This window comes from Poromitra crassiceps (assembly GCF_964638095.1).
Source record: "Poromitra crassiceps genome assembly, chromosome: 12".
Lineage (NCBI taxonomy): Eukaryota > Metazoa > Chordata > Actinopteri > Beryciformes > Melamphaidae > Poromitra > Poromitra crassiceps.
Window position 1 is genome coordinate 36,507,122 of NC_139632.1, and position 20,768 is coordinate 36,527,889.

The following is a 20,768-nucleotide window of genomic DNA, read 5'->3' on the forward strand; positions in this document are numbered from 1 at the left end:
ATTGCAGCGGATTGGGCGTTCTCGCTTACCCCACCCGCGGGCAACGTTACAGACAGGCTGATCCGTGAGCGGCTTCTGGGACGCGAGTCGGGGTCTTAATTGGCCTCGGCTGGGCCTACTGGGCGAGGGTGTATGATGTTGACAGACCCGAAACACCTTACGACCCCAGATAACATCACTGATGACGCGTCCCAGCGCATGCGGCAGTAGTGTATTTGAGAATATAGGTGGCAGTGTGTGTGGTGGCAGTGTGCGTCACGATTGTGATGTCATCAGTGATGTCACTTGAGCAATTGTGATGTCATCAGTGATGTCACTCGATCAAGTGTGATGTCATCAGTGACGTCACTCGAGCAACTGATTGCCCAACTGTGATGTCACTCAGGCAGTTGTGATGTCATCAGTGATGTCACTCGAGCAACTGATGTATGAGCGCACAGTTGCACGATGGCGCCGAGGTGCGTGGGCGGTGTCTGTCTGTCAGTCAGTCATGATTTTGGGAGGCCATGGAGCCGGCGATTTCCATAACTGCAGCCATGGCACATCATCTCCAGGGATATTGTTATGATGTCAGATAGCTAGGGCTAACATGGTCAAAGTTCCAAAACTTGAGGTTAACATGTAGAAATGCTGCCTGTAAGTCAAAAGCCCTCACAGAAGGTGATTAACAGCTGCAAGTGAGGGAGAAATTAGCTGTGCTGAAAAACAGCTAAAACTGAAAGAACTGTAGTGTGTTAGAGGGTACACAAAGGAGAATACTGTCACAGAGGGCTAAAGAGACGATTTACCATCTAGGAAACCAGAACATTTCACATTTGAGAACCTGGAATCAGAGAATTAGGACATTTTCCTTACAGAAATGGCTCAAAATGATGAATAGATGATCAAAATAGGCAATTAATGTAATATTTGGCAATGAATTGATGGATTGACTAATTGTTGCAGCTCTTTATCAGTTTTTATAAAATGTATTTTTATGTATTTTCAAAATACAAGATACATTTTCAGACCAGTATTTTGTATTTGTATTGTGATAAATTTTTTGAGCAAGTATTTGTAATTTGTATCAAAATACTTTATGATGTATTTTCGCCCATCTCTGCAGGTGCAGAGGCTGGTCAGGTCTCTCTCTGATCATGTAGTTTGATCGGTTATGACCCAGTCTAGGGGTTTTGGGTCACAACATAAACTAGACAACAACCATGCTAAGCTAAAGACTAGGCCAAAGCCCATTAGTAGTTGTAATAAGCAGCCAAAGCTAAGGCTGGAAAGCAGCAGATAATACAGATGGTCAGAGAACTTATTGTTTTGTTGTATGTTCTTCTCACTCAGTATTCTGCCCCCGCCCTCACCTCCCCCCGCCTACGCGCCCGCCTGCCGGAAGGCATTCTGGGTATTGTGGTCAGTTAAAGCGCCCATGCACGAGAGTAAACGCGACTGCCGCAAGGCATTCTGGTTATTGTGGTCAGTTGAAGCGCCCATGCACGAGAGTAACGTTAGCAGTAGCGTATTATTTCCAAGTTTAATCGTGCATTCCTTTATAACTGGGAACTGGTAATCTCGGATGTGCGGATGATATTACCACGAATATATGAAGTGGAATCGGTGCTCTGTTAATTCTATGGTTAACTCCGTTAACTCGGAGGAAGAAGACTCAATGGACTCAGATTAATGGTTTAGCTGTGAAGCTAAGGTTAGCTGTGAAGCTAACGTTAGCTGTGAAGCTAACGTTAGCTGTGAAGCTAACGTTAGCTGTGAAGCTATTTATTGGAGCTTTGAAGGATAAAGTTTGTCAGTAAAGTTAAGGAGGAAAAGTTCCAGTCACTGTGTGAAAATGAACATGTCTAAAGTCCAGAAGCTGAGAGCGGTGGTGAAGCAGCGCCTAACTGCGGCTGTTGGAGATATTTTTGGACTGTTTGAAAGAACGATAGCAGAGTACGAGGAGGACGCTGCTCGTTCAAGAGAGGAGATCGACCGACAAGGAAAACTGCTGGACGCTGTGCGGTTACACAGAGAAGTCTTGCCTCCAGACCTCCAGCAGCTGTTGGTCATTAAAGAAGAGGTCCCCGCTGAGCAGCAGGCGTCGAGCCCCAGTCTGCACCAGGAGGACCCAGAGCCCCGTCAACTCCCACACATTAAAGAGGAACAGGAGGAACTCTGGATCAGTGAGGAAAGAGAGCAGCTTCAGGAGGACCCAGAGCCCACACACATTAAAGAGGAACAGGAGGACCCAGAGCCTCCACACATTAAAGAGGAACAGGAGGACCCAGAGCCTCCACACATTAAAGAGGAACATGAGGAACCAGAGCCCACACACATTAAAGAGGAACAGGAGGAGCCAGAGCCCACACACATTAAAGGTGAACAGGAGGAACTCTGGACCAGTCAGGAGACAGAGCAGCTTCAAGGGCTGGAGGAGGCCCATGTCACCAAGTTCCCATTCACTGCTCTCCCTGTGAAGAGTGAAGATGAGGAAGAGAAACCTCAGCCCTCACAACCTCATCAAAGCCAAACTGAGGAGAACAGAGAGGCAGAGCCTCTAGCCAGCTGCTCACCCGAACAGATGAAAACAGAAGCCGATGAAGAAGACTGTGGAGTATCAGAACCACCCAGGAACTTATATCCAGCTAGTAATTCTCAACCAACTAGTGATGGCAAGACTAAAGACGCTTCTGGGACTGAAGACAATGATGATGAATGGATGGAAACTAGTGAACTTCAGTCAGGTTTAGACTCAGAGAAAAACAATGAAGTTCCAAGGAACAAACACTTCAGCTGTTCAGTTTGTGGTAAACAATTTCTTAATGAAGCACACTTGAAGTCACACATGATAGTCCACACAGGAGAGAAACAATTTAAGTGCTCAGTCTGTGGTAAAGGTTTTGGTCATAAAGTACACTTGAAGACACACATGATAGTCCACACAGGAGATAAACAATTTAATTGCTCAGTCTGTGGTAAAGGTTTTGGTCATAAACACAACTTGAAGACACACATGATAATCCACACAGGAGATAAACAATTTAATTGCTCAGTCTGTGGTAAAGGTTTTGGTCATAAAGTACACTTGAAGACACACATGATAGTCCACACAGGAGATAAACAATTTAATTGCTCAGTCTGTGGTAAAGGTTTTGGTCATAAACACAACTTGAAGACACACATGATAATCCACACAGGAGATAAACAATTTAATTGCTTACTCTGTGGTAAAGGATTTGGTCATAAAGGAAACTTGAAGTCACACATGATAATCCACACAGGAGATACACAATTTAATTGCTCAGTCTGTGGTAAAGGTTTTGGTCATAAAGCACACTTGAAGTCACACATGATAGTCCACACAGGAGAGAAACAATTTAATTGCTCAGTCTGTGGTAAAGGTTTTGGTAAGAAAGGAAACTTGAAGACACACATGATAGTCCACACAGGAGACAAACAATTGAATTGCTCAATCTGTGGTAAAGGTTTTGGTCAGAAATCAAGCTTGAAGAGACACATGATAATCCACACAGGAGAGAAACAATTTAATTGCTCAGTCTGTGGTAAAGGTTTTGGTCAAAAACGAGACGTAAAGAGACACATGATAATCCACACAGGAGATAAACAATTTAATTGCTCAGTCTGTGGTAAAGGTTTTGGTTATAAAGCACACTTGAAGTCACACATGGAAATCCACACAGGAGAGTAAACATTTAATTCAGGGTTCCCACGGCCATGGAAAAGCTGGAAAAGTCCTGTGTGACTGTTGAACAAATTTGTTATGCTTTTCACTTTACGTTACACAGAATACAGAGATGAGAGCGTGGGCTTCTTCTATGGCGGAGCTACTAAACTTAACCATGTAACCAGCTGTTTTCCCGGCGCTGCTGTGATGAAAATAAATAAAAGAACTTAAAGATATTTATTTGTGATCCTTCCTCAACATGGGTGACGAAAATCAACCTGAAAGCTCAACATCTATACAGAGATGCATCAAAGAGTTTAGGTAATAAAGTAGGGTAATACAGGTACAGGTAATACAGGAAAGGACACCTTCTGTATTACTCAGTGGTGTATAAAGTACCCGGAAACCATACTTGAGTAAAAGTACAGATACTTCACCAGAAAATGACTCAAAGTCACCCATTAAAATATTACTTGAGTAAAAGTCTTAAAGTAGCTGATATTTCTGTACTTAAATATCAAAAGTGTTTTTTTTGTTGAATGTACTTAAAAGTATTGAAAGTAAAAGTACAAGTAAACCCTGTAAATAAAAAAGCAAGCGGGAAAAAAAATTCAGAAATGGTCAGGTTGCCTTGGTGACTAGACTACACGCACACTCTGTACCTGGTCGCTGATGCCCAGCTAGGTAAAACACTTGGTTGCACGGGATGAATGAATGACAGTCTCTAGGTCATCAACAGGTCTCTGTCTCTAACCACTGCAGTGCAGAGATGTCAGGGGGTGGAGGCAGGAGCACCTTACCACATCCCTCCCAGACTGATGCGGCATTTCAAACATGGCATGACAATGGTTTGATGTTCTTTAGTGACCACTAGATGGCAGCGTTGCTTTATTTGAAATTCTCCGACAGGGCCATAATACACAGAATACACCCTTCTTTAGACACCTGCAGGCCCACAGTTTGGCCAGAGAACACGACTCACTTCCTGTCCTGAAACGGTTTGAGCAGAGAACACGACTCACCTCCTGTCCTGCTGGAAAAGAGTGTGTTGGACATCATAATGGACTGGGACCCAGATACCAAGGGACATGTTTCTAAAATATAGATTTCCCAAGGTATCAGTTTGTCTTCTTTGGACAAAACAAAATGAGTCTGGGGAGCAAGACTTAAAACATCAAGCTCACTGAAGAGATGTGGGAAGCTTCCATCTCATTCACACCACTTCCCTCTGTCATAGGCATAGCCTTATTCTATTCAAAGTGTTACATCGTTTACATTATATGAGACTGTCCACATTCTATCCCAGTGTGGAACCTACTTGTATCAGGTGCCACTTGGAGGCAGCTACAGTCGGACACATGTTTTGGGAGGGCCCTTCTTTGACTACATTTTGGGGTTGTATCTTTGAGGCCTTCTCATACATTTGTCATAAAACCATTGAACCCAATCACTGCTATTTTTGGATCTCCTGGTCAGGGCGTAGATTAGACATCACCACACGCCAAGCTAAATCCCATCATTCACAAGTTGGAATAAATAAGTGTTCTATCCTTAATTCCATAGATAAACTTATAGCAGATGTAAGTTCCGTCAGAAATTCAAGGACACCTGACCTCTCCCCCCTTTCTAGACTTCACTCACGATACATCTTTTCAGAAATGACAGAACAGATTTCTTCCCTCTCATTCAACGATCCTTTTAGGAATGGGTGATGATGCTTCAATAACCAAGGATTATTTGGCTGGAATAAACCCATCCCTGTGACTTTGTAAATGAGCCTGTCGGTGATTAATACATTAAAGTACACATTCATCTGTATTGAGATATTTGTCTTTTTATGTGTACGAGTATGTGTATGTACATATCTATTTGTGTATTTTGCACTAAACGTCTGACTATTGAGTGGTCCCAACTCAAACAAACAAAGCCCCATTCATTTATTCATTGTTTTTTTCTTTGTTGTTGTTACTGTTCTGTTGTTTATTTACTATTACTATTATTATTATCAGAATCAGAATAATTATATAATTAAATCATTATTTCCTTCTTCTTTTCTTTTGGACATCCAGGGGGAGGGAGGGTTGTGTTACAATGTTTGTGTACAATTTCTGAAAAACCAATTAAGTTTTTTTTTTGTTTTTTTTTACCGCCATTGCCCCCTCTGTCAACCAGAACCATCACAATGCAAAGTTACTCAGGTTATGGATTTTATTGGCTTTAATCAGTCAACATGTTCTTACATTTTAGAGACCAGGAGACATTTTGTTTTCACTGTCTTATAAAGACATTTCTTACTCGTCACACAAATTTCCTGGAATGCTGATCTAACAGAAATAAAACAAACTTAGGATGTGGGAGCTTCCCAGCTGCGATCTCGGAACCTGTCGTCTATCGGTCTGATGGCGACTAGACTCTGGGGGTGACGGACAATATTTCGGGCTTCCCGGTGTAGCCAGCGGACATCCGGGCCAAAACTTCTTTCCGTGTGCCGGTCGTTGTTCCCGGTCCGATTAGCGAGTGATGACGTCTACGACCGGACCACAATACACAGACATCAATCCATCTTATAGGTGTTTTAGGTCCAGAAGACATTTCTATAAACAGATATCTGCATATGAGATGTCGATGTCGATGATCAGACTGTAAACAATGCCCGGTGCACAGAAGAGTAAGTCTTAAGGCCTATGTCCACCAGCTGCGTTATGGCTGCTGTTTTCGGCAGTTTCACCGGATCCGCACCGCATCTGGTGCACATTGGGTTTTAACCCCGGATGTCCGCCGGCTACACCGGGAACCCCAAAACATTGGCTGTCGCCCCCAGAATCTAATCGTCGTCAGACCAATAATAGACGATGGGTTCCAAGATTGTCCCAGTTGACTCAAGTGCACTGAGATGCAATGGGACAGAAGAAGATGGAATATCCCCTTTTAGCACAAAATTCCACAATGCATTCCCTTGCCAATTTGAAGGAACATGTGAGAGGGAAGAACAGCTTGTCTGCTCGTTAGCGCCCCCTGTTACATTTGAACAAATCACCAATAAGTGTCCATGACGGCGGAGTCCTTTATCTTTGTCCCTGGGGTCAGAGTTGGGCCTCCCAGTCCTCGTGTTGCACAGCACTGAGGGAGCACGGGGGAGCCTCTGTCCATCCAGTGTCTTCCAAGTCATCATAGTCTTCCTCCTCCTCGTCTGGAACATCAAGCAAAGAGCAGATACCATCACATGTACTGGAGTTCATTGGAGCAGCAGGACATGACTGTTTACATGAACTGCAATATTCTTATATTAACCTGATTAATACAATACTCTGAATAAGACACTGGCAGCGTTACCACTACATTACCGTAACCTGAATAAGGTCGTAGCAATAGTCGAATGAAGACGTGGAGTATTCCGATCTTAGTTGCATTATTGGGAGTGCATTGTGGACATGTAAACGCCTTAATCGCACTTATGATGTCATAATCAGTTTTCTCAGCATTTTGCGACACGTACTGCAGTCAAACTGCTTGACGACACACGCTCTTGCTTCCAGCGAGTATTGCACAACAACCAACAACCTGCGAGCTAGCAACCTACATGTACACGCTCAAAATGTCAAGTTTGAAATGTTTTTACATGTTATTTTACTGTTTTATGTGACGTTTTTTCTTGCAGGGATTTAGACATTTGGTTCCACCAAAACAAGCTTCCAAGCCTGACCAGCCCTCATGCTGGTTCTGCCTGGCCCGGGAGGTCTAAGACAAACCACACAATTTTACTTATGAAGCTAAAAAATGTGATCAAATTAGAGGTTACAGCATGACTATATTTCTTCGGCCACCGCAACAATCTGGGTTTCCATGAGGCCCCCTGGGAAAAATAATTGCCCACCCCTGTTTTAGACTGTGGAGTCAATGAAACTGAGATGGAACACGGGAAACAATACCTTCTTGTTCTCGGTCATCTAGCAGCACAGCGGAGCCGTCCTGGGTCAGCTTAACCGAGGGCTCGTCCAGCAGGAAGCACCTGAGGCCACTGACACTCCTGCTCATGGCCTGGACCTTGGGACAGCAGGCCCACAGCTTGGCCAGGGGGACACACACACGCCTGCCAACACGCACGCACACACACACCCACCCGGGGCGGGGGGGTTGAAAACCAGCAATAAGGTGACGGGTCATATATAGAGATGTGAACTGCAGAGAGAAGGCTGTGCCATGCCACTAAACCCCATGACAATCTGAACTATCAGTTATGGTTTCATCCCACACACTAGCCTGGTAAACCATCCTGATCATGTGACCTCACATTCTGTTTCGCTCTATGTATCAGTCTGGACTTCCAGCCGCCCACATTGATTTTAGTGGGCGGGAGTACTTGACATGATGGACAACTCATTCAGCCAATCAGCGTCGGATCCAGCCAAATCCAAATCCAGTGGGAAGAATGGTGAAAACGTCTTTTCCGCCGAGGAACTCTGCTGGTGCATAACTCCTGTTCTTTCTTTCAAAAATATTTTTATTGCAAGGTATCAGTGAATTTACTACATTTTGATACGTAAATAAGCAATCATTTCTTTTTTCTTTAAACAAAACAAAAAAAAAAAAAAAAATACATAAAAATACATTATGCGGCTTACAACGTTCAGTTATCTTTTGACATCTTTGCTTCAATGGTCGAAACAGTTTGTGTTGGCGCGAAAGAATGAGAGAAAAATAGAAAATTTAACCTACATTTAAGAGGAGACAAAAACATAAAATAAAAATAATAAGTAGTTCACATAGCTATGTTTCACTGTTACAGCATTATATAGGTTGACATTCACCTCCTCCCGTCTTCAGACCCTTTAAGTGGCTCAACACGGGTCCCCATGCTTTATCAAACACTTTACTTCTTCCTGAAATCTTGAATCTAAGCCTTTCTAAATGCAGGATCTCACCCAACTCTCTCAGCCACATCTCAAATGAAGGTACAGCATCAGATTTCCAGAATCGTAAAATCATTTTTTTGGCCAACACGGCACCCAAGTACACCGTCCATTTGTCGCTGCCGGGGTTCAGAGCGGTGTCGTTTGTAGACCCCAGGATGGCCACGAGGGGGTCTGGCTCCCACTTTTTATCAAATGCTTTTGAATAAAAGTCAAATATTGAAGACCAGAATGGGTGAAGCTTGGGACATGTCCAGAATTGGTGTACAAGGGTGCCATCTTGAATCTTACATTTGTTACACAGTGCTGATACATTGGGATACATCTTATTTACCTTGACTTTTGAATAGTGTAACCTATGTATTACTTTAAATTGTATCAAATTGTGTCTCGCATTTACTGAGCAGCGGTGAATATTACTAAGACATGTTTCCCAAAATTCTTCAGCAAGCGGCACACCTATTTCATTCTCCCATTCAGTTCTGTACTTCTCTGTGTCGGCTACTTCCTGAATAACAAGTGTCTGATATAAAATTGACACTGCTCTTCTACATCTTGGTTTGACATTGATTATAATTTCAAGTGCATTATGTTGTGGAATATCTACAAATGTGGGTATGTGTGATCTTATAAAGTTCCGAAACTGTAGATATCGATAAAAGTGTGAGGCTGGGAGATCGTATTTGTTCCTTAGCTGTTCAAAAGACATGTAGTGGCCATCTTGATATAAATATTTCAAAGAATGCACTCCTTTCTCCTTCCAGCTGACAAACCCTACATCCATACTGGATGGTTTGAAGGCATGGTTGTTACAGATGGGGCTGTCTATATACATGTTTGGGGCATTCAAATGTATTTTAATCTGTTTCCATATTTTCAAAGAGCTATGTACTAAAACATTACCATCATATAAACACTTGCTGGTTTTAACAGGGCTGTTCAAAAGAGCTTGGAGAGAGGTTCCACAGCAACTCGCTCGCTCAATAGAGAGCCAGGCCGGGGTATCCCCCTCTGTGCCCTCAGTTAGATTGCAATTTCTCCAGAACGCTAATATGTTTAAGTGTACAGCCCAATAATAACATTGAAAGTTTGGGAGGGCGAAGCCTCCCTCACTTTTAGCTTTACACAGATGTTTTTTACTAATACGCACCTTTTTATATTGCCAGAGAAAGGGGATTATAATGGAGTCTAATCTCTTAAAATAATTTTGTGGTATATATGATGGGATAGACTGAAAAAGATACACAAATTGTGGAAGAACTACCATCTTTATCGCATTTACCCTCCCAACCAATGATAATGGGAGAGTTTTCCAGAAATCTATGTTCTGCTTCAGTTGGGTTATTTTTAGTTTCCAGTTCTCTTCAAGTAACTGTTCTGGTTTTCTGGTAACAGTCACCCCTAGGTAAGTAAACCTGTCTCTGGCAATCTTAAAGGGCACTGTATTTAGTGTGGTACTATTTTTATTCAAGTGCACAGGCATTAATTCACTTTTATCCCAATTAATTTGAAACCCTGAAATAGAGCCAAAGTGGTTAAATAGTTCCATAATTGTGGGTAGACATTCTTGGGGGTTGGCCACAAAAAGCAAAATGTCATCCGCATATAGCGCCAAGTGATGAGCTTGCCCTTTGATGGAGATAGGTGATATTCTGGGATGTTGCCGTATGCTTGTAGCTAGTGGTTCTATGGATAAAACAAATAAAAAAGGAGAGAGCGGATCTCCCTGGCGTGTGCTACGGTATATTGGGAACTGAGGGGAAATATCTTGATTTGTGATTACACTTGCAGTGGGATGAGCATACAGAATCCGTATCCAGTCTGTGAACACCTTCCCAAATCCAAATGCCTCTAGGGTCTCATACATATATGGCCATTCGACCTGGTCGAAGGCTTTCTGAGCATCAACTGAAATCACAACTGTCTCCATTTTATGTTCTGTATATAGTATATTAAATAACCTTCTTAAATTGAAATAGATATGTCTATCGGGAATAAAGCCTGTTTGATCGGGATGAACAATCATATGAATATGAGCTTTCAAACGATTGGCCAGAATTTTACTGATCAGCTTTGTTTCATTGGGAATCATAACTCCTGTTCTTGTTTAATTGTTGTTATTGAGTCTATTTCTACAGTAACTGCACTTACGGCTGCGTTTACTCGAACTATCGTTAACGTTACTGCTCGTTGCTTCGGAGACGGCACTCTTTTTCCAGCGGTGTCCCTGATTGGCCCGGTCACGTTGTAATTTCCGGAAAACACTGATCCCTGGAGCGTAACAGAATGTGAGGTCACATGATCAGGATGGTTTTCCCAGGCTAGAAACCCACCTGCCCCGTCTGTAGGAGTCCTGCTGTCCCGCGCAGTCTGTCCCAAACGCCTCGTCATGCTCCTCCTCCTCCTGACACTCTGAAGCACCTGTTGGAGGAGGTCAGATTCAACGCTTTCAATTGACTTCGATTGACTTTAATAACCACAGCAAGTCATTAGATTACAAGTGAGGAACTTTAATTACTGCAAGTATGCAGCGCAGTCAATACTACAAGACCAGGCCGATTTCCCCTGCTGTCCCGATCGTTGCTCCACCCCCTCCATCCAGGTACTGGCACGGTCTCCGGTGGTGGTAGGTGAGTGCTTTTACCTCTACACTACCCAGACACGCAGATCGTTCCCCTCCTCCCCCTCTGTGAGTGTGACCGAGTGCAGAGCGCACCCCCCCCCCCCCCCACACACACACACACACAACTCCTCTGTGAGTGTGACAGAGTGCAGAGGTCTCCTCCCCCTCACCTCCTCTCTGGGTGTGACAGAGTGCAGAGGTCTCCTCCCCCTCCTCTCCTCTCTGGGTGTGACAGGGTGTAGAGGTCTCCTCCCCCTCACCGCTCCTCTCCTCCATCCAGCCCCTCTTCAGCTGCTCAGCCCAGTACAGCACCTCGCTCACCAGCACCCTCCGTAGGATGTTGTTGTCACGCAGACTGGGGTAGGTTACGCTGTACAGCTAATGTGGAAACAGATTGAAAATATATCAGAAACCTGTCACTGATCTCTGAGACATATTTAATAATTAAAACGGAGAATAAGGGGGTTTGATGGGGTTGGTGAATGACTCATAGGGCTTTCACACCGGCAGGGCTCCGTGCCGGTTCCGGTTCCAGAACCCTAATCTGACCCGGCCCGGCGCGTTCAGACCGAAAAAATAATTGGTTCGGAACCTGAAAAGTTGGTTCTCAGCGGAACCAAAAAATTGTTGGTTTTCCTTGGGAACCGTGACATCATCAGTGGGCGTGTCTCATTCTAGGCTGTGAAAACGAGCAGGAAGGAGAAGAAGGCAGTGACAACACAGAGAAAAATAATTTGCGGTGGTCTCCTGAGGAAACCAAATGTTTATTGGCGATTTGGGCATCTACCGAATCTCAAGAAAAGCTAGAAAGCAGTACAAGAAAGAGCAAGTCATATGCCGAACTTGCAGAAGAGAGGGCCAAGGCTGGGTTCACTCGAACGCCAGACCAAATAATTAATAAACTTAAAAAAATAAAAAATAAACTGAAGAAGGACTACCGAATAATGTCCTCCCACTTTGGTTCCGCTTAAACTGGTGTGAACACGGGCTGGTTCGCCAGAAAGCACCAAGGTTCTGAGACTCCAGAACGGAGCCGGAGCCAGAACCAGAACCATGTCTGTCTGAAAGCGCTAAGAGTGATGACTTGGCCAGGTGCTGACAGTTTTTTTTCCCCTACATTTTTCTCCCCAATTCTACTTGGCCAATTTCCCCTTGCTGCCCCGGTCGCTGCTCCACCCTCTGCCGATCTGGGGAGATCCATAGACTAGCACCATGCTTCCTCCGACACATGCGCAGTTGCCAGCCGCTTCATTTCACCTGACAGCGGGGAGCTTCACCGGCAGGACGTAGCACGTGGGAGGATCACGCTATTCCCACCAGTTCCCTTGCCCTGATCAACCAGAGGAGGCACTAGTGCAGCGACCAGGACACATACCCCTAATCCAGCTTCCCACCCGCAGACACAGCCAATCATGCATGTATGGACGCCCGGCCAAGTCTGAGGTAACACGGGGGCGTGAACCTGCCCAGTGAAGATGTGCCATGAGGATCATCACTCACCAGAGTATATGAGAAGATGCCATGTGGATCATCACTCACCAGAGTATATGAGAAGATGCCATGTGGATCATCACTCACCAGAGTATATGAGAAGATGCCATGTGGATCATCACTCACCAGAGTATATGAGAAGATGCCATGTGGATCATCACTCACCAGAGTATATGAGAAGATGCCATGTGGATCATCACTCACCAGAGTATATGAGAAGATGCCATGTGGATCATCACTCACCAGAGTATATGAGAAGATGCCATGTGGATCATCACTCACCAGAGTATATGAGAAGATGCCATGTGGATCATCACTCACCAGAGTATATGAGAAGATGCCATGTGGATCATAGCTCACCAGAGTATATGAGAAGATGCCATGTGGATCATAGCTCACCAGAGTATATGAGAAGATGCCATGTGGATCATCACTCACCAGAGTATATGAGAAGATGCCATGTGGATCATAGCTCACCAGAGTATATGAGAAGATGCCATGTGGATCATAGCTCACCAGAGTATATGAGAAGATGCCATGTGGATCATAGCTCACCAGAGTATATGAGAAGATGCCATGTGGATCATCACTCACCAGAGTATATGAGAAGATGCCATGAGGATCATCACTCACCAGAGTATATGAGAAGATGCCATGTGGATCATAGCTCACCAGAGTATATGAGAAGATGCCATGTGGATCATAGCTCACCAGAGTATATGAGAAGATGCCATGTGGATCATAGCTCACCAGAGTATATGAGAAGATGCCATGTGGATCATCACTCACCAGAGTATATGAGAAGATGCCATGAGGATCATCACTCACCAGAGTATATGAGAAGATGCCATGAGGATCATCATCGGGCAGCATGCGGGCGTGGTCTCTGCCGCTCAGCCTGTGGAACACGGCGATCTGGGAGCAGAAGCCCACCCTCTCCTGCTGGCCGGGCGGCGCCAGGCCAACACCGGTGAACTGCGCCTCGTAACCATGCTGCAGACATGCCCGCACAGCCCTGAGGACAGACAGAACACAGGAAAACAATCCGTTCAAATCTTTGCTATTGGAAAAGGAGACGTGTTTTAAGAGGCCTGAAACATTACTGCAGATAAAATGACAAGAGACTCAGGTAGTTTATTCAGGGTTAACTTCCCACGGGTCCTTGAAAGTTCTTTTGATATGTCTACGTCTACTATTTTCCTACATTTCCCAGAATGACTTTCAACAACCCGCAGAGAAAGGATGTGATCTTGTTGCATTCAATGGCTGTCGTTTTCATTTAGTCAGTTATCCACAGGACTAAGACAAATACCAATAGTTGATGTTTTTTCAACGGTGTTATGGTGTTTTTGTGGATCCTTAAAAATGACGTACCAGGATTGGAACTCGGCTCTGGTCCACTCAAACTTGTGGTCGCTGTGCCTGAAGCCCGTCAGGCCGGGAAGAAGGGGGTTGAACTCACAGTTTGGCGTGCTGACGATAACCGCCGCTGGGGCCATGTAGCCAAACAGCACCTCAGAGAAGCGCTCCACATCCGCAAGATGGAGGTGCTCTATGCTGCAGAGAGCCAGGCAGGAAACAGGCTGAGAAACAAAGACACATGCCCAATCCAAAATATATATCTGCCCTCTGGACTTCAGTCCAACGTACCGTGACACGCTCAATGTCATCACGTCAAGTCTGCGAGGGCGAGAGACTGCAAGGCTATAATAATAACCCACACTGATAGACACACGCCTATAGACTACAATAAAATGCCCAATGTGGTTGAATATTATTTCTGGCCAACATGATTCTAGTAACGTTTTAATTAAATCATTGTTTTACACATTCATAATCAGTTTTTTGTTGTTTTTTTGTTCTACAAGCGGAAAAATGACGTCACGTCCGTATTACAATGAATTGTGGGCTACCTCTCGTGGAACAGTAAGAAATAGAAGACAGAAATCAAAGTGAAAGATTTAGACTGATGCTGATCAACCCCAGAGGAAGTGGTGACTTACAGTTCTATACTGGTCACCAGATCGAATCCTCTAAGGCGGCCGTCTCTCTGCGTGACCGAGCCCTGGTACAGCTCAATGCTCAGTTGATCAAAACTTGGCAGCAGATAGTCAGTTGAGATAGGGGCTAATTCATACCTGGGAAAAATAAAAGCAATCCTATTTCTGTAGGTTGTGATTGTGTCACATGTCACAAACTAAAATCTCAAGTCAATTAACTAATTTAAACTTACATGTTTTTCCTCATCACGTCTCTGTCGATGTCCACTCCGACCAGCAGTTCAATTTCCCGGTGGAATTTCAGCCTCCTGAGGAGGGTGCACTCGTTGCACCCCAAGTCCACCACCTAATGTGAAGGACAACACTATGTGACTGATGTGAAGAAAACTAGAGTGAAAACAATAGAATGATGAGTAGATGGTAGCTTCAACATGTTTGTATGTTTGTATGTATGATGTATGTTTCTGTGTTTTGTATACAAGCTGCTCTAAACCAATTGCCCCTTGTGGGATCAATAAAGTTGTTTGAAGTTGAAACTTGCATATCCTAGAAAAAAAAAACGTTTTTGTCTGTGTGTCTTGTTACCTAGTTCAGGGGGTCCCAAACCCTCTCATGTCAAAGCCAATTTGCAATATTTTCATCATCACAGGCCGTCTTGATAGGAGAATAACTGGCGATTGTAATACATTAACAGGTGATTATAAATAGCCAATGGACTGTCTATATTGTAAGGTGCCATATTGTGAAATCATTGGAATATTATGATGGATACAGTAGAGACCATAGACCCTCTGCAAGTTGTGTCAGGTCCCCCACAATAACAGTCAACTTTCATCAATTCTTATACATTTTCTCATGAATCATCATTTTTACTGATCATCGGCTGTGTCTGAATAACAGCCAAACCACAAACCAGTTATAACCTTCATCTCCACACAAGTGCTGCATGGTGTTAGAAATATTAGATATGCCGAAATGTATAATATGTCTGTGGTGTAATGTTATTGTTTGGCATTTGACCTGTCGATGATGTCACAGGGGCGGGCAGTATCAGTTCCGGGTTAAGATGTTAGCTGTCATGATGCTGTCATGTAACAAGCTGTCACGGACAATATATATGTTGTACAAGCCTACAAGTTGTCAAGTAAAGAACGTTCATGTTTAACTCAAAGTAGTCATCATTGTATGTAAGAGAACCTAACACAATGTCTTAATGTAATGAGTAACAGGTTTTCCGTCATTTTCTAGCATGTATGTTTCTTTATTAATAAACTAAGCAACATTAAGTTGGCAGAATATAAAATGGAGTTTGGCTGGAGATCGCCTCTCGTAGATCTGTATCAGTGATGGGGGGAAAACGTCACGTTATCGCGTTAGCTAAGCGGTATGCTAGCTAGTCTAATGGCTTCATAGCAATTAAAACAACAGAGTCAACAGAATATGGTGTATGATTTTTGAGCAAACAAACGTTGGCGATCATTAACCAAACAGCTATCTAATAACGCGTTACCTTTTTGGGCTTATTCCTCTGGATGAAATCGATGACAAACTGATGTCTCTGTCTGTGGAGCGGCGGACTGAACAGTGGAAGCATGTTTTCAGCTAACGCTAGTACACACCATCGACCTATATAAAGATTTAACTCAATGGTACACACCAGAGGACACTAGTACACACTAGTACCCAGCTAGCAGATCATGGGCGGGCCGCCGGTGGCAAGCCGGAGACCAATTCGGCGGGCCACCGTCGGCAGCCGCAGCGGCTCCGCTGCGGTCGTGCTAGTCGGTGAAACAGCGGTCCGCCGGGGTGGCTCGCTGGCGGTCCGCTGGCGGCACCAGCGTACACAGCCAGCGGCCCTTGCACGGCACGCTGATGGCATGCCGCTGGTATTGCACCTCCCAGCCCCCATATACATTGTTATGCTAATGCATGCATGCAGTGCTTCTCCACTGGCAGGGCTCCCTTCCTCTCATACTTAAATATGGTGGTAATTTCTGAGGTAGTCTACTTGGTTAAAAAAGGTTGAGAACCACTTCAATAATGCACATAATTACAATGATTTAAATGATAACATGTGAGTATTCATACAACAATAATAATTTAAAGGAGAACAGATCCGTGAACTTTTTGTTATTTTATTTATGGACATAAGAAATCAATCAAAGGATGATGATTTGACAACTGTGCATTGCAAATAGCAAAAAACTTGACAACTCTGTAGCTATATGTTGCATATTATGTAGGCTACGGTATATATAAAAAAAAACACATCAAGCCAAAAATAATGTATAAAAAAAAACAAAGCAAAGCAAAATCTGCCTTAAATAGTGCAATAGTCAAATAAAACAGTCATAAAGATACAAATAGAAAACAGGCATAAAGTCACGCACAGCAGCACATCATAGATATTCCTTTTCCACCGTGTTCCAAAAAGTAAATTTTATATAAAATTGTGTGTTATTATAGGTGGGTAATTGTAAGTCAATACTCAAATACTGTAATGATTGTAAGTCAATACTAGCAGGGGGAGTCTAGTATATAAATAAACAATAGTCTCAAGATTCAAGCTTACTTAATAGCCATAATGAACATGTTACAAATGAGGAATTTGTCTTTGTGCAGTATGCAGCGCAGCAATACAAATCAGGCAGACAGAAAGGCAATTTTCAAATTAATTTGCATTAAAGTGCAAAGTAACAGACCTTGAAAGTGACATAGTGGAGTCCATGTAAATGTCCGTGGCATGTAATAAGTCCATAAAATGCCCAGTAAGTCCTTAAGTGATGTGTAATGGTTGTGTCCATGGCCGTGGGATAATAATGTCCATATGAAAGATGTCAAGTGTCTTCAAGTGTCTGTGGGATAAGTCCATGGGGGGCATGGGCTTGTGGAGGCTTTCGGGTCTCATTGAAGAGGCGGATAGCCAAGTCCGAGTCACGCGTGCCTCGAGTCGAGTCACGAGTCCTGGACTTGGACTCCTGGACTCGAGAACACTTGCAGGCAGAGGGAGTCACAGGTCTTTTTCTCTTTGACGGCGTTGCACGTGGCCTTCAGGCTGGCCTGCATGATTTTCACAGGCCGGCTCCTCCGAAACCCAGCTATGCAGCGGAGAGAGATGGACGAGAGGTGAACAAGAAAGATTGAGGACATGAAGACTAGTCATTACAGTTTGTTGAAGTACAATTTTATATGTATTAAAACAAAAAGGGGGGCGGGGGGCACACACACACAATGAGGCACACAAACACATACACATGGAGGCATTGTGACATCACTGATGCAATAATATTTAGTGAGAGCAACACACACACACACACGGGCGTGCCAATAGGGCAGGCGAGGCCAATCTACGGCTAAAGAAATAATAATTTTCCATAAGAATATTTATAAAAAATAAAATAGAAACCTTACCTTTAAAACTATCTACGAGGTCTTGAAGTTGCCACTCCGCCAATGTGTCTCTGACAAAGCTGTCCATTGGCCCAACCTGAAACAAACAAAGGGAGCTACATTAGAAAAATAAAATAGCTATTTGAATGCCTTTTATGATGCTGCTAGGAGGGATTTTTGAGCTGATACCTATAACAGACAAATATCTGCTTCTCTTGTCCGATAAGCGATAATAATTTAACATTTTTGTATTTATGCAGCTGCTGGACTCTAGCAGCTTCATATGGCTCATCTCAAGCCTGTTTGGTCCAAAATAGCGCTTGCATCAGTGTGGGGGTAAAAGGAAATAAATAATACAAACGATTTACAGACTAACAGTCACAGACTGTAACGGTCTGTAACGTTAGTTTTGATCTCATCTTACATGGCCGTGCACGCAAACAGAAGAATATGCACGCAGTAAATTAACGTGAGCAGCAACACACTAACAATGGTCTGTACTCTGTTAGTTTAATCAATTGTCTGTTAGCCGCGAAAGCAAACGGAATTATGTACGTTAACGTTAAACGGCCGAATAACACCGTTAAATGGTGTATTGATATATCCAGAATGAGCACAAAATAGATGTTTGCAACCGATGCCTTTTTACGTTTTACTCCAAGAAACGTGGAAGGTTTTTAACAAGATGTAGATGGCCCATGCATTCACTGGGTAGAGTGGCTAACGCTAGCCTCTGCTACTTGTAGGCCTATGTGTAACAGCTGTCTACACAACGTCATTTAACTATTAGCCATCTAACTTGTTGTTATCTGCCTAACCAGCGAAATGGCTAATGGTAAGATCGCAGCAGAGCACAATAGGATTTACAAATATAGCATTAAATATTCTTACCGATCTGCTTTTCAAAGAGCCCCGAAGTTTTCAGTGTTCTTTGTTGTCGTGCACGTCTTGTTTTTCGTGTGATAAAGTTGCAAGAAGGCAGCGGATGATCGCCACCAACCGGTCTGTTATTGTCCGTATATCGCTTTTATAATCAGTCCTGTGTTTTGTAGATAGGTGAAGACAAGTCATGGTTTAAAACGACTTTTTCAAAGATTGTTGCTATCAGTACTCTGGGCACAAATGTTGAAAGAGAACTCTGGGCGCATGTTTGCTTCCTGAAATCCCATTCATAAAATGGCGCCAGGACACACGTAGCCTCAATGGCCTGGACGCAGACACAACGTCACACTACGGCAACGCAAAAGTGCCAAAATTCTTCACTTCCCATCGTCACTCTCAACCCCCCCCCCCCTCCCTCCCAATAATCTTTATTTCAAACTGTTAACATTACACACACAAAAACAACATCAGACAAATGGATACAGATGAGACATGGGGGGGGGGGGGGGGGTATATAGACTGCAGACCTGACCAGTGTAATAAAGTAGAGAGAGAGAGAGAGAGAGAGAGAGAGAGAGAGAGAGAGAGAGAGAGAGAGAGAGAGAGAGAGAGAGAGCCATCATCCTGCATCTGGCTGAAAAATATAACACTGCATACCCAGTGAATAAATGACCCACATTTATTCTTCTTGGACATCTACCTATTATTATTTGCACTTTATTTATTTATTTATATTCCAGGGACAAAACAATTGTTCCAGAGGTTAAATTAGGCTACAACTGGGTAGACACAGCCCTGTTGTGCCTTAAATTTTGTGTAGGCCTATACAATATTTTGCCAAAAATATGTTGCTATCTTCTATAAACATTCTAAATTTGACATGTTCAAGTAGAAATGCATCAATGCTAGATTATCCATAAATTAAAATTAGGCCAATTATGAGTAATTTTGCAGGGGGAAAAAGTGATCTGTTGTCTCCACATCTGTATTGCAAAATTCATACAGATTCACATTCTACTCCTAAAATGATTTTTTCCCCTTTGTGTACACACACACACACACACACACACACACACACACGCACGCACGCACACACACACACACACACACACACACACACACACACACACACACACACACACACACACACACATATACAGATCCTTTAAAAAAATTGAATATCATGGAAATAACATGGATAACCGTGGACTTCAGCGGATTGTCAAGCAAAGACGATTCAAAAAATTTGGCAGAGATTCAGAGGGAGTGGACTGAGGCTGGAGTCAGTCATAACTGAGAAGTAACTGCTGATTTTCTTCACACTATAATACTTTCTTGAAATACTGTATTGGGGGTCTTCTGGAGCTGTAGGCCAAAATTATGAAAAATGAAACAAATAAAGGCTAGAAATATTTCACTTTGTGTGTAATGAATCTATAATCTATGAAAGTTTCACTTTTTGAAAGGAATTATGGAAGAAAACTTTTCATGATATTCAAATTTTTGGGAAAGGATCTGTGTGTATATATATACATACTTATAGTGATCAACTGCTTATATTGATCAAAAACCTTGGTCCTGAATTATTCCATGCTGTTATGAATAATTTGCTTATAGTGATCAATACTCCGCTTACAGTGATCATTTTGGGCCTTGTCCCACCTGAGAACAATGGATTTTTTTTTTAAATTACAGTAATTTTATTTATTTATTTATTTACTTACAAACTGCCAGAAATGAGCTTTTTGATTAAAAAAAATCTGCAGAGGTTCTCAAAGTGGGGTCCAGGTACCCCCAGGGGTCCT

The 20,768-nt window shown here is 43.2% G+C and overlaps 1 protein-coding gene across 1 annotated transcript; it reads right to left on the reverse strand.

Moving 5' to 3' along the window:
- Window positions 1-5,874: 5,874 nt before the first annotated feature.
- On the reverse strand, window positions 5,875-16,503 carry LOC310785839 (small RNA 2'-O-methyltransferase-like). Its single transcript, XM_083646996.1, has 9 exons — window positions 16,202-16,503; window positions 14,925-15,037; window positions 14,695-14,829; window positions 14,066-14,248; window positions 13,520-13,706; window positions 11,371-11,578; window positions 10,911-10,998; window positions 7,597-7,757; window positions 5,875-6,857 (listed from the first exon to the last, which is right to left on the reverse strand). The coding sequence occupies exons 1-9, from the start codon at window positions 16,283-16,285 to the stop codon at window positions 6,751-6,753; spliced, it is 1,266 nt and encodes a 421-aa protein (XP_083503122.1). The 5' UTR covers window positions 16,286-16,503; the 3' UTR covers window positions 5,875-6,750.
- Between the last annotated feature and the right edge of the window lie 4,265 nt (window positions 16,504-20,768).

What these genes read in the sequence shown, in the direction of transcription:
- LOC310785839 (XM_083646996.1), bottom strand. Translation starts at nt 16,285, where the DNA reads ATGCTTCCACTGTTCAGTCCGCCGCTCCACAGACAGAGACATCAGTTT. An exon ending in GACGTGATGAGGAAAAACAT is followed by an intron (nt 14,830 to 14,924) that starts GTAAGTTTAAAT and finishes TATTTTTCCCAG; the next exon opens with GTATGAATTAGCCCCTATCT. An exon ending in AGAGCCGAGTTCCAATCCTG is followed by an intron (nt 13,707 to 14,065) that starts GTACGTCATTTT and finishes GTCTGTCCTCAG; the next exon opens with GGCTGTGCGGGCATGTCTGC.